Source organism: Manis javanica, chromosome 1 (assembly GCF_040802235.1).
Source record: "Manis javanica isolate MJ-LG chromosome 1, MJ_LKY, whole genome shotgun sequence".
In the NCBI taxonomy this organism is placed as follows: Eukaryota; Metazoa; Chordata; class Mammalia; order Pholidota; family Manidae; genus Manis; species Manis javanica.
In genome coordinates, this window is record NC_133156.1 from 162,038,416 (window position 1) to 162,055,645 (window position 17,230).

Consider the following 17,230-nt stretch of genomic DNA (forward strand, 5'->3'; position numbering starts at 1 on the left):
CTGGTTCCTGCATCACCTGGCAGACTGACTCATTTCTCACTTTGAGACAACATTTAAGAAATCAAAAACTCCAGTTACAATTAAATTTTACTTGCAAATGATACTAGTCCAAGTCTCTGTCACCAATTAATACAACTCTGTTATCAGATTAACCGGAGGGGCTCAGGGAATTGGGATTAGGGCTCTGGGATTAGGAAGTAGAGAGGCAGCAGAAAGGAAAGCTGGAACATTTGGTGGAATTGTCACAGACATCCAGCCCTTGTCATGGGCCTGAACATCACATTGACACATTGTGGCACAAAAATGGCAACCCCAAGCGGTGGCCCTCACATAGCCCCAAACTATGAGGAAAAGCAACAGAATGTGGATCTGAGAGTCTCCTGACAATTGATTTAAAAATCTTGAATTTTCAATTTGCTCTATTTGTCAGCCATTTACATTATCTGGGGACACTTGATGGTTACTCTTGACACATGCAAAATAAAAAATTTCCATTGGCAGTGCTCATATCTGCCACGACTCCCCCCTGCCAGACAGCGAAACCTGTAAATATGGCTGCAACTAACAAGCAGGCAAACCAACAACACCTCTTTCTTACTGTTCTTGTCAATAAGAAAATGGTTGTTAACTAGGATCCTGAACTAAATTCTGGGCCTCTGATTGTATGACATGTGATTAAGGTCTTCTACTATTTGCCAATTGCAAGCTAGAGAGGAAAATTCACTTTGAAACCACCCTAAAACATAGTATGACTTGCATGGCATTTGGGATTTTGATGAGAACCAAAATGCAGTCCAGGTTTCCATGAAAAACAGTAGAAACTATAATATAGACTCAATCTGCATTCAAGCCTCTCTGCTCAACCTCCCATATTTATTCCTTCTTCTGGATGGATCCAGGGCACTCCGGGCTTAAGAGCCGACTAGATCCCTGGAACCAGAGGAAACCCTAGAGATCACGTGCTCTCATCCGGCTGCTTTAAATGAGGAAATGATGTCTACACTGATGACCTACTCACGGCCCCTCAGCCGGCAAGTGGCAGACTTAAAGCTGCAGGCTGGATGTCTAGGCTTGCAGGCCAGGTTCCCCCCAGCCACACCCAGCTTTGGCAAGACTGACCAAACAAGCTGTTTTTGCGGTACCTGCATATATCTTGGCTTAAGGTCTACTGCAGACATCATCTAGATGTTAAGGGTGCCTGGAGTCCTCACCAGTAATGTCAGGAGCCACACAGGGATTATGACTCGCCAGAGACTGCCAGAGAATTGCTATATTCAAAAGTCTTAGAGGCAGGCAACTGATTGGAAAGGGCAGGAGGTCACGGGATGGGTCACGGAGTTTCATTTGTTTAATGAGGACACTTTTTTGCATATAGATTGTATTTTTATTTTGAGCAAACCTGGAGAGCTGATGGAAATTACAGTGGGTGGCAAGCTCGCCTCAAGCCCTCTTGGCAACATCAGCATAACTCACATGCATATTTGCTCTTGGCATTTCTGGGAAGAGATGGGGAATCATTCAGTAAATCACTTTTTAATGTCAAAAAACTTCTCATATGATAATACACTTAACCATCCAGTGGGTCAGTAGATTGTAGTAGTTAAGAGTTAGGCTTTCGAGTGCAACAAAGCTGGGTCCAGACCCAGGCCATGCCCCTTCCTACTACTCTACCAGATCTACTGTGCAAGCTCAGGGCATGTGAGCTGCTATTATTACTCGTGGAGGAGTAAAATGACAAAGAGCCACTGTGGATTCAGTTGACTCATACTAATTCGCATTTAAAAATTACAACAGTACCTATTACAAACATTTGAATGACAGGTAAATATCTGTGACTGGAATGATCTATTCAGACCACAAACAATGTTTTATGTGCAAATTGGTTGATTTGAACCTTTTGTAATATTAGTCTGCAGGGCCACTGGGCCATGGTGCCAGTACCCCAGACAGAGCAGAAGAGCATAGTTTGGAATCTTATCATCCTGGATTCAAATCCCAGCTTTGCCATCTTCTAACTGTCTATCTCTGACAAGTTGTTTAACTTTTCAGAGCCTTGCTTTCCTCATCTCTAAAAGAAGGGAAAACACCTACCTCTCAGCATTGTTGAAGGATTGAATGATATAATCTCCACAGGAACCTGTTATATGATGGGTGTCAAATACTTACCTGTATTCTCACAATCTGAGCACAGTTTAATAATTCACATCACTTTGAGAACAATTCTTTAAACTGCAGAGGGCCTGGACATTAAGGTCTTCATGCCAATGAGGACTTGTAACCCCGCTCTCTGAAAACAGAGAGGAATAAAGTGCGCTTCGCATTCAGTAGTACTTTCAATGTTTTATTGTTGTTTTTGTTCTCTGGGAGCACCCAGCGGCAGCTTCGGCCTCTACCAAGTATCTTCCACTTAACTCTTCATTCTTCCTTGCTCTTCTCCCTTTCTTCTTTCTCCCAGCTCACTGGGAACAATGTTGTGATGTGCCACTGTCACTGCTGACAGCCCCCGGGCTCCTGAGGGCTACCTTGGGGCAGCAGGACCTACACAAGAGCCCTCAGAAAGAGTGGCCCTGACTGGGGCACTGATGGTGGCAGCGAAGCAGGCCTTCCTGAGCCATTTCCCTCAGTATAGTTAAGGCAGGAATCACCACTGGTTCAGAACATCCCCACCCTCCTTCCCTGGAATAGAAGGCTGGAAGCCACGTAAAGGGCAGTGCGGCCTGCAGACAGGAAGGCCGTCAGGGCAGAGATCAGCTGTGTGAGGCCATGTTCTCCTGGGAGTTGTGGTTCATTCTCTGCCAGGAGCCTGGGAAATGACTTGGTTCAGGGCCTTTGCCTTCCCAGCCTCCTGCGCAGTCTTCCTCAGACCTCTCTTCATGTGGTGGACGCGTGGAAGGATCATGCACCGTCTCAGAAAACTCTCACACTTGTGGAAGGCCCCATGCCAGACTCCGCTCTCCCCTTTGGGAAATGTGCTCTGCCTATTTCAAGAACGTCCCTTCCATTTCCTGGTCCTGGGGCTTCACGATATGTTTCTCCTCCTTGGGACTTTAAGTGGGAAGATGAATATTCCATCCTTGAAGAAATTTTCATCCCTGGGCAAATCCTTTTCTTCATGTCCTCAGGTAGTTTGGGAAACTCACACCCACATTGCTATTCCCTGACTTTGTACTGGTCTCCCGGAGCTGGCAGTCACTCTCGGATCTGTTTGTCAGAGGTAAAACTGGAGCAAGGAGCCATGTGACATGTTAGTATAGGGACCATGTGATGATGGAATGAGGAACAAAGAGCAGGGGGCCCACCAAATCCGGATTGAGAGCTGCTAGCATTTCCTGTTTGTTTATCTTTTTTAGGCTAATTATTTGTTTCTTGTTCTCAAATCTAGAAGCTGTCTGCCCAGCACAGTTTTAGATACTCAGAAACAATCTACCAAATATATGCCTCCAGTACAACCTGGGGGTTCATTAGATTAATTAATTAATATTGGTTAATAAACACCTTGAAATCCTTTTATTAAAAGGGCAACCTAAGTCCAAAGTGCTATTATAATCAGACCTCATGAGGTCAGTGGTTTAAAGAGAGGGCTTTAAAGCATATATAAAGCTCCTCTAGTGATCAGTGGTACAGGATGAAGGTAAGAAGAGGCAGGTGAGTCTACATGCTCTTGCAAACTCCTCCACAGTGGTAGAGCCACACTGAAGTCGGCTCGGACTCAAGCCAGGTGGTGTTCAGAGATCTACTGAGTAGTGTATTCTCAAATTGTTAAACCTATGTTATAGGACAAAGGCCACCACTTTGTAAAGGCCTGACGTATGGGTTGCTGCTGAATGAGGAAGAACTTAGATAGAGGGGGGATTTTCTCTGCAAGGTCACAAACCAGGTAGGTGCTAGCCTTCTTGTAGTCTGATTGCTAAATGCACGAGCTGCCTTTTCAATGAAACCAAGAATAGAGTCAGCAGAGAAAGACACGGAGCACAGCAAACCTCTTCTGAGTCGTGATCTGTAATACTCCTCTCCGTGGTTTCTTTTGATTGTCTGAGGAGACTGTAGTACAAGAATGGCAACCAAATAACGATATGATCAAGCTTGGAGACGGGATAGGAGTATGTGTGTGGGGGTGGGTAACAAATGTAACATGTTCATAGGCTTATGGCAGTAAGAAACTGGAGTAAATGCATTGGGAGCTTATGCTTAGAAAAGACGTGATTCAATGAACCGTGATGCTGAATCTGTGAGAATATCTTGGAACTGGAAATAGGGTATTGAATTGGAAATTACCCAAACTTTTTTTTAAATCAAAGTGACTTTACTTTAAGAAACTTTCAAGTTTTAATTAAAGTTTCTCTTTCAAATCATAGGTGCTCTAGGATAAGATTCACTGCCATGCTATCCTCTATCCTGTTTTGGGGTCTTATTGCCCTCATTGGTAAGTCATTGACTGACATTTAGCATTGTTCAAAGGGTGTCCACAAAAACATCCAGCACAGCCATGAATCAGAAAGAGCAATGATCACACGTAATGGGGGAGAGAGCTCTCCTTCTAATCTAATTACACTCCATTTATTAGGGCTTTAGTAAAAGTACAGAGGCAGAAATGCAAGACACGTGTTTGAAGTGCAGCGAGCAGGTAGTGTGAGCAGAACGGAAGAGGGGATTTCTGAGGGGTAGGCTGGAAAGGGAGGCTGGCAAGGTGGCAAGGGACCATGAATAAGGAAACCTGGAAACTTTGACCTGAGAAAAATGAAAAGCCACTGTAAACAATGTTCAAGTTGTCTTTACTAATAGAATGAAGATTGAGAAGAAAGTGTTTCTAAAATGTTTAATTCTAAATTTGGAAAAGTGAGACTACTGAAAAGCAGTAATTTCCAGGTACTTATGGCCAAAGGGCCAGGGAACATGGTTTAAAATTTTTACTTCTTTCATTTCCAGGTGGGAGCAGAGTTATATAGCCAGTAGACTAATTATGAGCTACTGCGTCTGACTGAAAGATAACTATAATTAAGAAGGGCCTGTGTGTTTATGATGCCAACACAAGTAGTGCAAAGTCCATGGTCATATTTCAATCCCCTCAAAGCATTGGTTCCCAAACTTCAGTATGCGTAAGAGTCTACAGGGAATCCTGATTTAAGTGAAGATTCTTTGATCTTATACCTACAAATTCTGGTTCAATAGACCTAGTATGAGGATCCCAGAAATGTGCATTTTTTTTAACAGGCATCCCAGATCACATTCATGCCCCCGGCCTGTGGGCCACACATTGAGCACAGCAAAGGCTGAATCCTCAGTAAAAAGAAATTGAACCTGTTGATATATGGACACTTGATCCAGATAATTTAGATAATTTTTTCTTCCCATCCTCCGTTTATCCATTCAACAAATATTTATTGAATATCCACTCTATGCCAGTCATTGTTCTAGATACTGGGTAAGATAAGACTGAAGAAAATGTTCTAGTGAGAGGAACAGGCAAAGAGAGAGACAGCAAGACAGAGAGAGAAAGGAAGAAAAAAAAGAAGGAAGATATGTCAGCTGGTAGTGACATAAATACACTAATGTATGGTTATGAGCATGGAATGAGGCATAAGCATATTGCCTTTTTAATGTAATTAGGCAAGAAAGGCTCTTTAATAAGGTAACTTAAAAAAAAGCTTTGTTGTAGAAAATTTCAAGCATATAAAATGGGAAAAAATAGTATAAAAACCTCCCATATACCCATCACCCAGCTTCTATGGTTTTCAATATTTTGCCATTCATATTTTATCTATCCCTCATCTCTGCATTTTTGAGGGGAGGTTGGAGTATTTTAAAGAAATCCACATCATCAAATCATTTCACGGGTAAATTTTTTAGTATGTGTCTGTATGTAACATATAAAGACCAGCTCTGGCACAAGGGGCACATGTTCCTGGCTCATCTTGAACGTTTCCTGCCCAGACCAGGAGCACTGGCGACTCTTAGCAGGAAATGATATTTAGAGACCACAGTTTAGGTGCTAGGGGTGCTTCACTGCTATGGAGTTGTCATTTCTTCCTGAGCTCTTCAGGGGAGAGAACTAGAAAATATATATGTTTAAAGAGAAAAATAACAATGCATGTATACTATTTCACATTAATGTTTACAAATACCAGGGTTTTGCATTGGTTTTATATTTGTACCTCTGCTGTCTTATGCTAAAAATCCTTGTTCCTAATGACATTAACATGATTATTTATTTGTATATGATAGTTTCAAATATATAACAATATTACCAAACTACAATGAGACTGTGAGTATAGTTTAAGATTTTCCTACGATTCTTTATGTTCATAGGATGGACTCCACCAGTGGTATGTACTTACACTGACATATGAAAAATCACTTGAAATAATTCTTCTCAATGTGATAATTAAGTTTCCAATTTGATATAGAATTAGGTTTGCTTATTTTTTACTTTTCAGGATGTCTTTTTTTTAATTTAATTTTATTTCTTTAAATTATGGGAACATTTACATGGCTTCAAAATAAAAACTATAAGAAAGGTACATTTAGAGAAGCCTAGCCTCTATTCCTGACCCCTCTGCCCTCTTCCTACCCTCCCCCATAACTAACAATTTGTATTAGTTTTTGGTTCATCTTTGTATTGTTTCTTTTGAAAATATAAATTACACAATACACTCACACACATACACACAATCACATTTTCTCCCCTTTATTAAACAAAAAACAAAATTCTGTAAATACTGTTCTGTACCTGGAGATAATTTTACATGTACGTTTTTATAGCTGCATTACTCTGCTGTGTGGATGCAGCTTAGCTTATTCAGTTGGTCCCTATATTAATGACACTTGCATTGTTTCTCCTCTTTTACTGTTATAAAGTGTTGAAACAATAGCCTATTGCAAACTTCCCCTCCACAGAGCCTGTGCCCCCACAATCTCACCCACAGAGTACATTGTTCAACTTTTGGATTCTTGCCAACTGAATAGGTAAAATAGTGTCTCAGTGATATTTTAATATGTCATTCTCTTCTTTTGAGAGTGGTTGGCACCTTTTTATATGTTTAGGGATCATTTTCTTTCTTCCTCTCTTCCCTTTCCTTCTTTTCTTCCTTTCCTTTCCTTCTTTTCCTTCCTATCTCTCTCTCTCTCTCTCCCTCTCTCTCTCTCTCTGTCTCCCTCCTTTTTTAATAAACTATTTATTCCTATCTTCTGCTGACAAGGTGGTATTTGAACAGAGACCTGAAGGCAGTGAGGCAGCAAATCATGTAGATATCTGGGAGGGTAGCATTCTAGGTGCCAGGAACTGCAGATACAAAGGCCTTGGAGGAGGAAACAGCCTGGCAATGTTGAAGACAAGTGAGAAGAATGTGGCTGCAGAAGAGTGAGGGAAGGGAAGGAGAAGCAGGAAAGTGAGCAGAGGGCCGGATCTAGGTAGGGCTGGGTGGACACAAGATGGGCTTGACCATTCCTCTGAAAGATGGGAAGACCACTAGAAGGTTAAGGTAGAACACTGCTATGATCCTATTCGTGTTTCCACAGGACCACTCTGGCATCTGGGGGAGAACAGACACAAGGGTGGAGGAGGGAGGCCAGTTAGAAAGCTGCTACAGTGATCCAGAAGCACAATGATGGTGATTGGATCATGGTGGTAGCAGAGGTGCTGAGAAGTGGTCAGATTCTGGGTGTTTTCAGTCTGCACCCTTACTCCCAACCCCCTCACTCCAATTACATGTGATCTGGTTTCTGCTGCTTTTATCATCTAGACAGACTTTCGTTATATCCTGAGTTAGTTGATAGCTACACTCTCTGACTTTCTGGCCTATTTATAATCTTTTTTTCTTTTTGCCTGTTTGTAGATGGGAAAGAACAGATTTTGTATTTGTATTTGTTTTGGTGGGTTTTGCTTTTTAAAAAATTACATAGCTTTTAAAAGTTAGTCTTTAGAGCTGCTTTGTTTCTCTTTTAAAATAAATACTTATAAGTAAGAGTTCTACTGGTTTTGTGCATAATTCTAAGAAAGTCTCTTTATACTGCCAAGTTAGTCAGAAGTAGATCTATAGTGAATGGGTAAAATCCACCTCTCCATTTAATAAAAACCATTTACAGCACTAAGTGAAATGACATAGTTTTTAACATCAAACATTTTAACAATATAACTTCTTCTAACAAAAATTTGTAATCTTAAGGTACAAGTCAAGAATCCTAGTAACTACTAGAACAAAATTTTCAACCTACAGAAAAGCTCTGTATTACCTTTAGTAAATAGAATTGGACAGAAAATTCACTTGATAAAGATAAAATAAAAAACAAGAATAGATTTAATTTACATTTTTATGGCATGTTGAATTTTATTTCTAATTTCATTAATTAGACTTAGAAACTCAACTTCACAGCAACATGATGTAAAACAAATATTTTAAGTTGATGGTACTCTTCTTTCTTATCTTCCTAAACAAAGGGAAAGTCAACATTCTCTCAAAGTTCCTGTTTAGAACTCTAGATTGAGTGCTGTATGAAAGCTTTTTTAAGGTAGGAGTAGAGTGGGAAGGGGGAATGTTTTGTGTTGTCTCATGAACCATTCTGGGGGCATGGCAGGGACTGGAGGAGGACTAAGTCTATGGCTTCACCTTTGGTTTAGTCATGCTCATTATAGCGACTCAAGCAAAATTTTCTCACAGACTTCATGTGAATTATCATTCTGTCCCCCAGGCACTTCCAAGGGCTCCTACCCTTTCACTCACTCAATGAACCCTCACCTGCAACCCCGCCTGTACCATGGCTGTTATGGTGACATCATGGACATGGAGGCCTCTGGCGTGGCCTGTGATATAACCAGGTTAATGAACTGTGGTAAGTGGAAAGCAAAGCAAACATTTGGCTTTCCCCCTTTAGTCATTTTTGGATTTTTTCTTAAGAAGTAGCTTAGTTTTGAAAAAGTATCATTATTACAGCAACAATATCAAAGTTAAAAATTAGAAGAAAACAGAATCCTGACCAACCCAACAAACTGCTTCATTTTCTCCCCCATTCTTTGCAAATTCTGTCCAAATGTGTTTATTTCTATGGATTGAAACAATTGCTTAAATCAAATATTAAGTTATCTTTGTTTTTGTTTGTTCTGTTTACTTCATGTTGCAGCATGAGCATTTTGAGCAAGCCTCTTGCTTTGTACATCCTCTTTTCTAGTCCTGTTCCAAAGACTTCATGTTATCCCAGTATTAAAGTGTCAGAGCTGGAAGCAAGCACAAGGTGAATCTAATGCTACCTCCCCAGTTCACAGATCAGCAAGGAGAAGAGACTTCCTGAGGGCCCAGAGCTAGGTATTTAGTGGGAGAACCAGACTCAAAGTTAGATTGGTTGACTTCTAGCCCAAGAGTTTTCCAATGCACCAATGTAGCAGAAAACAGAAGAATGAGAAAAGGAGTAAAAGTGGAATCTATCTGGGGTTGTGGACATTTCCAGGTATATGCAATCAGGCATCAAAATTTGCCCCAGAATGGTTGTCCCAAACTGTGGGCAGCAGTCAGGGGCTCTAGCTAACTTATTAAGATTTAGAAAAATATTCTTTTCTGGCATAGAGGAAATAGTTTATTTTCTATTGACTTAGGAATCCGTGGTTCTGAAATATTTGCTGAGATGGATTTGAGAGCTTTAAAGACTTACCAGACTTTGATCAAAGAAGTTGGGCTGAGGCATTGTGTGGACCCTGCTCTCATTGCTGCCATCATCTCCAGAGAGAGCCACGGTGGAGCCGTCCTGCAAGATGGCTGGGACCACAGGGGACTGAAATTTGGCTTGATGCAGGTACAAGCTAGAAACTTCAATCAGCCCAGTTCATCCTTCCTTACAAAAGCTCAACTCAAACTAGAAATCCATTTGCAGTACTTCCAGGCTCCAAAACACCCTGGTAGTTCTGCATAATTTGTGCTGGGATTTCCGTAACATGTCTCTAGTATTTCAGTCAAGATTTATCAGTTACTGGATATCTTCAGAAAAAGCATTTTATGAGTTTCATAACTACAATTTACAATTAATAATATGCAAGTTACTAAAATTGAGAAAATTTTATAAAGGTTATTATTACAGGTGTCTTCTAGGGGTTCATGAAGTAGTAAATTCATCCATACAGATCAAAACACTATAATTAAACCCTACTTGAACCAATTTGTTCCTTAGGCAAATTGGAGGAAGGGGATCCAAATTATCTGGTATTTGCTTCCAGGCTTTATTTTAAATTGTCTATAGAAACCCAGACTTCTATCATTCTCAATCGAAAAAAAGTTTTATTTTTGACTGCCAATGTCCAATGTCTAGACATTGGGTGCTAATTATTTGTTTCAAAAGAACTTTTTCATTTACATTTATATTTGCATGCTTAACCAAAAAACTAAGCCATATCCACCTGTCCCAAACTCTACTTTTTTCTGACTTCTTTTCTGAAAAAGATAAAAGAGTGCAGAATTGATTCTATGGGCATAAAAGAAGGGGGCTTAAGGTCAGTGGCTATGAACTTAAACACAAGGAGGAGAAATCAGGAACAACAGAAAAATGTGTTGCTTCATCCAAATTCTGACATTTTGATTTGAATTTTCTAGCTCAATAAAAAAATTCATCCCCTTTTTGGTGATTGGGACAGCAAAGAACACCTTTTGCAAGCTGTTGGGATTCTAACAGACAAAATTAAGGCAATCCAGAAAAAATTCCCCACATGGAGTGTGGCTCAGCACCTCAAGGGTAGGCTGTCTTTGTGGTTCCTTGTTTAGAAAAGCTGTGAGTGAGACTGCTGAAGGCCACAGATGTCCTGGCCTCCTTGAGAATATTCCCGTTAGGTCAGCAGTGGGCCTGGGAGGAGCTGTCAAAAGGCTGTACCCTCTGAATTACTCTGAACTCCTGAGTTATTTTGAGAAGTCTTTCCTCCAAAATTCCATTTCCCCTTCTGCCAGATGTTGGGTTTCTTATTGTACCTCTTTTTGGTTACCCAGCCATTGACTGATGCCTTGAGAGTTAATGCAATAGTTTAAAAGAATATGCTTTCCTTCCTCTGAGATATTTTTTTGTGATGCAAGAAACTGTTAACCACTTTCTGAACTGTTTGAACAAATTTTCTTCTGTGACCATTCTACATGATATCAGGCCTTTAGGACCATGATATATGCAAGGGGAGACCTGTCTGGCTGATCACAGACCTTCTCAAGTTCAGCATCTCCCAGACTGAATTATGTCACTAGCTTCTCACTGTAAATTTGCTCTTTTTTCTGCACTTTCTGTCTCTGTGAAAGGTGCTATAATAAATCCATCATCCCAGGCAGAAAACCACTGTTTTCTTAAAAAGACTGTCTGGTTCCTTCTCTCCTCACATCCAGCAACACCAAGTCTACCTCCAGCAGACCTATGGTATGTCTATGCCTCCTTCCTTCCACATCTTAATGGCCTTAATTTGGAATAGTTTCCATTTTCTATTTCAAAGTCCTTGAAGGCTGGGATCAGGACCAATGGTCGTCTTCTCTAGACATCAGAGCAGAGCAGTTACATTAAACACAAATAACTATTGCAGATTAAAATTCTAGGATAAAATACATACGTGGATTTGTGTGTGCACGTGCGCACACACACACACACACACACACACACACACATGTATATCCCTACAAAGGAATTTTTATTTCCTGAGTACCACTGTGTACCCTGCACTCAGCTGTAGCACCCATCTTGACACATAGTAGGTGTTAAAAAATATTTATTGAATGAATGAATGAGTGCATGAATAAATGAATGAATTATTCAATGACCCAGAGAATGTTATAAGCATTTTTAGACTGAAGATTTGCTGGGGATCTAGTTTTGCCAGGCGCGAGCTACATACAAAGCATGACCTTTACAGGAACAAAAGCAAAAGTCTTTTAAAAAGAGAGAAAAGGAAAGCAATCTGGAATTTTCCCAGTGATTCTTGAAGTAGTAGATCCTTCTAGGAGGGGAGGAAGGTAGAAAGAGGATCAAGGGCTGCCTGCTTTGCAAGATTTTCTGGAGGACTCACATCCTGGGAATGCTAGTATATTATTTCTGTTGAAAGTTAACATTTCAACCTGAACCTCTGTGTTTCATTTTAGGTGGTCTCTCAGCCTATAAGTCAGAAATTGATGCCATTGCTACCCCTGAGGACATAGACAATGACTTGGTCAATGATCTTCTTGCCCGAGCTAAATTCTATAGAAGACACAGCTTCTAGGCAAAGATCTGTAGGTGTACCAGGTTGGCAGGTGCTCAGATGGCCCCTCCTTGATATGGATGTGCTGTACCCAACACTGGCCAAGGTTACAATTATGACAGAAAATTTTCCAATTTTCTTAATGCAACTAAGCATTAAAACTAAAGAAAAGAAAATCCATGCAGTTCACAATATGGTTCCTGTAGAAATACACATAATTATTTGTAGTAAATGTGAATATTATGGTAAGTGACATCTACATACTCCAGTGAGGCCTTATTTTGGCTCATGATTTCAGTGCCCACCTACTCCCTGTCTTACCAGAAGTGCTAACAGGAGGAGAGCCTGACCTGAGCCTTTGTCCTCTTCCGAGTATTTGCCCAAGTCACTAAGGCTTAGCATGTGAGAATGTGACTTAGAAGCCAATCAACTTGTGGGGTGATGGAGAAGCTCAGGATGGAATTCTAGCTCTATGAGTAACTGAGTGCTGACCGTGGTGAAGCTCATCTTCTCAAGTGATGTGCACCACATCCCCCAGGTCCACACCAACCTCTTCCATCTTCTTCCTCTTGTTTGCTGAAGATCCAGGGACTGGCTTCTTTTCTTCCATTTTCAGAAGTTGCTGCCACATGCTCTTTCAAGGGGTCTACTCCCCACAAATCAGGCTGAAGATAAGCATATAGGACCCAAATTAGTTATGATTCATTAGTTACAAACAATGGTAACTAACCAATTCTGAAAAATGTAAGCAATAAAAGGAAATCACTGGAAAGCTACCAAAAAGCTAACAGAATCAACAAGAAGGTCAAGGACATGGAGAGAAATTAGGCAACCTACTTTATAGCACCCCCACTGCCTGAATAAGCAAGCACTTTCACTGTGTAAATTCACTCCAAACACTCTCTCTCCCGTCCTTTCATCATTCTGCTCCACTTTCACAGTCCCAGCAGGGAGTCTCTGGTGGACTCACCTTGGGTCACAGACACACCTACACCTTGCCTGCTCTGCTCTTTGGTTTTGTCCACACTGCCCACAATGGAGAAGAGCCAATTCTCTAGAAGGAAACCTGGCACAGTTGCTGCTTTACTTCCATACTCAAACGAGGACACAAATAATAAAATGTTGGAGGGTAAAGCTCTCAAAGCCCCTGCTGATGTGGCCCCTGCTGGGGCCTTAGTTCACTTTGGAGATGTCTGATAAGTGTTCCTACCCATCATTTCTCTTTCTGAGGAGGAATCAAAATCATACCCACCTACCTCTTAAAGAAAGCCAAGTAAACTCTTTTCTGCCCAGACTCTCAGCAAAGTCTGAAGATTTAACCTACACAGAACTGAGATCCCTGTGTTTCACTGGGAGAAGCCAGTAGTCTACTGGTGTCACAGCCCTGCAGCAATACAGGCAGTTAATAATTGGTCAAGGACGATGCTGTACCTGTTGTTAAATACTTTTATTATTAACTCTGCATGTGGGCAATCCAAGACATTCTTTAGATGTTCACTTTGCTTAAGAATGATTTCTTCTGGGCTTCCCCCCACAGGCAAGCACTGCATCTAGTCGCCCCTTCAATGTCACTACTGAAGCAACAAAGTGCATCCAGGTGAAATAATTTCCAAATAATTTAAACAACAAGAAATAGCATGCTGACTTATACTCTGAATCTGTTCCCCCAGTATTCTCTTTATACCAAGAGATGCTCTACAGGAGAGGCCATATTTAAGGCCATGTCTTAATCTGGTTCCCACAGAAGCAGACCCTGAGGCAAGGATTCAAGTGCAAGTAGTTCATCTGAGGGGTGCAGGGAATGCTGGTGTCTCTCAGTGACAGAGAGAAGGGAAGTTAGTCAATAAGCATGTGTCCTCAAGCCACCTACCATGATGGCCACTGGAGCTCAACCCTCCAAGGAAACATGGAGGAATGATACAAAACACACACTTCAGAACTAGTCCACCCAAGGGACAAGGAGCTGAGGTATTTATACATCAACTTCTAAGAGCCGTTGATCAAGGGATCTGCCTGTTGGGATATTAATCCTTGGCTCCTCTGGTCTGCCATGCAAATAGGCAGCACACTTTTCTGCAGTTCCAAGGACAAGAGGCTGTAGGCACAGAGAGGCAGATATGGCATTGGAAATCAGCTGAGAATCCTTAAATCTCTAGGGACATGGGAAGGGCACTTACAGCATCTGCTTCACAGGGTTAGATATACCTGGAGGCTGGGAATATCCTTCCAAGATTGCTTTCCTCTATGACCTAACAACACAGTAAGAACAATCTGGAAATAACACACAAGCCTCATCATGCCTCATGATTTCCATTATATAGTAGAATTACTAGTTAGATATAATAGAATGATCCCAATCTACTGTCCTGGTTGATTCCCAGAGATTTACTGAGAACAATAATTAATTGTAGACTCAGATGTGCCTCCATCACATATGTTTTTTACATATTACATATTACATTACATTTCAGTCATCTTCAATTTTCTTTATGTTTTTTTTTTGCCTGTGTCCTCTTCAAGGATAATGAATTGCTCAATGTTTTCATCCTATGTATAAAATATCCCTTGTTTTACTTTTCTAAAAGCTAAGCTCTCACTGGAAGATGAAGAATGATTGTCTTATAAATACATTTTCAAGCCAAAATTTAAAAAAAAATTTCCCTGGCTGGACTAACTCACAATTACATTCTTATCCTTTATCTTTCTTGGCCATCAATTTTAAGCATTTAAGATTAAGATTTTAAGCATCAGTGCTGAGAAGATCATTAGGAGTCACAGATATGGAAGCAGACACTTCTTTCCCCTACTTTCTCTGCCTTATGCTAAGAGAACATATCTAGGAAAATGGGCTTAAGAGTCAGACCTACCTCAGTGGAGTTGTGAAGACTAAAGGAGATCATATGTGAGAAATCACTAAGTGATCATTAGTGGCAGGGTCCCCAGAATAAGAGGCCTTGCAAGCCAGGGGTGGTCACAAGGACACAGGACTCCTGAGAGAAAGGGACCTTCGAAAGTTAAAAAACTCTACAGAGTTAAGAAACTTGAAAGTAACTGATGTGATATTCCCCCTTGCCAGTCCAACTGGGTTTTAGCTTGGGAGGCAGCCCTTAGTTTCCCTGCTTGCTGAGTGCAAAAGGGAGTGGAATGGTCAGTTACTTCTTTTTAGTTGCATTTCATGTTTATAATTATATTGGATTTAAAATCCTGTTTTTAAAAAGTTTTTATTGTAAAATAATACACATACAGAAGAGTACAGGTAATAAAACTATTTAGCAAAATAACTATTAACAGTATCAAAAAAGACCAGCCACAGACCCAGAGAAGATATTTGCAACAAATAAGTAAATATCTTATTGTGGTCTAATGCATGCATCCATATATTCCCTTATTCTTTTTTTTTTTTGGTTCCAAAGTGAAATTTTGTTTTTTATGAAGTTTTGTTAATATTTTACTCCAAGTGTCAAGAAGAATAAACTCCACCAAACATGCATGGAATACTAAAGGATATTGTTAAAGTATGCATTCACTGTATGGCTTAATTTTTTTCAATTTTTTAAAACACATAACACATTGTGGTAAATACACATAACATAGAAGTTACTATCTATCGAAACCATTTTTAAGTGTACAGTTCAATGGTATTAAATACATTCACAATGTTGTGTAATCACTACTACCACCCGTCTTTATAACTCTTTCATCTTGTAAATTATACACCAATTAAACACTAATTCCCAATTTCCCCTTCCATTCTAGAACAGAATCGCCATTCTACTTTGTCTCCATGATTTTGACTCCACTAAATACCTTACATAAATACTACCTTATTTGTAATGTTTCTCATGTCCCCTTTAATAAATATTTTCTATCCTCAGATTTTGTAGATATTGGGCATTACTTCTAAATGCTTGATTGTTTTGTATTTCACATGCAGCTTTATGGAGCACTGGATTTTCAGTATTGTGTGATTTAGAGATCCGATTTAGATGTTTTTCCTTATGGGTATCCAAAATTCTCTCAAAAACATTTGTTGAAAAGATCATCTTTCCCTGCAGTACCACCTCTAAATATCTATTCTGCCCATCGGTTTACTTATCTACTGCTACTGAGACCAAACTATCCGAATTAGTATAGCTTTGTTGTAAGTCTTGATTTCTGGTAAAGCAAGGCCCCCACCTTATCCCTCTTCTTGCATTTTCACATAGATTTTATATTAGCTTGTCAAGTTCCATAAAAATAACTGTTAGGATTTTTAAAATTAATCAGCTACACTTTAGAGAGGTTTTAGATTCACAACAAAATTGAGCAGAAAGGACAGAGAGAGTTACCATACATTCTCTTGTCCACCCCCTACACACAACTTTCCCCAACATCCACAGCACTGTATTTGTTATTATCAATGAATCTGCATGGACACATCATGGCCATCCAAAGTCTACAGTTTATTTTGGGCTTCAGTCTTGGTGAAGAGTATGTCTAGGACTCAGAGGATCCAGTAGGTTGTCTCTTGGTGCTCATGTGCCGTATATGAACTGTGAATTGGCAGCTACAACTCAGCAGGACAGAAGCACAATAACAAGGGCCCAGACCTCTCAGAGACGCGGGTCTGGGTCATCCTATGAGGGAAGCAACTCAGGCCAGCGGAGGCACTAAGGAAAGGGTAAGGCAGATGTTGGGTAGGTGGTAGTGGGGGAGAAGGTGAATGGCCTAGGGGTCAATTGAGGCAGCGGGAGCTTTAATTTATACCAATCATCTTCTTTGTCTAGGTTTTACTCTAAAAACTGAAGAAAGCATGCTAGATATAAGGAAAGTGAGTTTAATGGGTAACAGATATAGACCTCAGTGGTGCAAGGAATGGACATAACAGATGTTGTCAGCATTCTGCCCCTTGGATGCCTTTATCATTTGTCACGCTCATCAGCCATTTGCTTACTATTACTCCTAAGAGTCAGCACCAGGGTGTTTTTGTCAGAGGGCTGCCCTCTATAGCAGAAATATCTGGAGGCTCTAGAAATTTATCACCCTCCCCAACCCACTCCACAGACCATA

The 17,230-nt window shown here is 40.4% G+C and overlaps 1 protein-coding gene across 1 annotated transcript; it reads left to right on the top strand.

Annotated features, from left to right (window-relative positions):
• The first annotated feature begins 4,359 nt into the window (after positions 1-4,359).
• Positions 4,360-16,144, top strand: LYG2 (lysozyme g2). Its single transcript, XM_017657130.3, has 5 exons — positions 4,360-4,423; positions 8,686-8,826; positions 9,584-9,780; positions 10,572-10,710; positions 12,084-16,144. Exons 1-5 carry the CDS (start codon positions 4,381-4,383, stop codon positions 12,200-12,202), a joined length of 639 nt encoding a protein of 212 aa, XP_017512619.1. The 5' UTR covers positions 4,360-4,380; the 3' UTR covers positions 12,203-16,144.
• The last annotated feature ends 1,086 nt before the right edge of the window (positions 16,145-17,230 follow it).

Bases quoted from the DNA above. Each gene is read 5' to 3' on its own strand.
- LYG2 (XM_017657130.3), top strand. From the start codon at position 4,381: ATGCTATCCTCTATCCTGTTTTGGGGTCTTATTGCCCTCATTG. The intron at 4,424-8,685 runs GTAAGTCATTGA...TCTGTCCCCCAG, and splicing joins GGGTCTTATTGCCCTCATTG to GCACTTCCAAGGGCTCCTAC. The intron at 10,711-12,083 runs GTAGGCTGTCTT...GTTTCATTTTAG, and splicing joins TGTGGCTCAGCACCTCAAGG to GTGGTCTCTCAGCCTATAAG.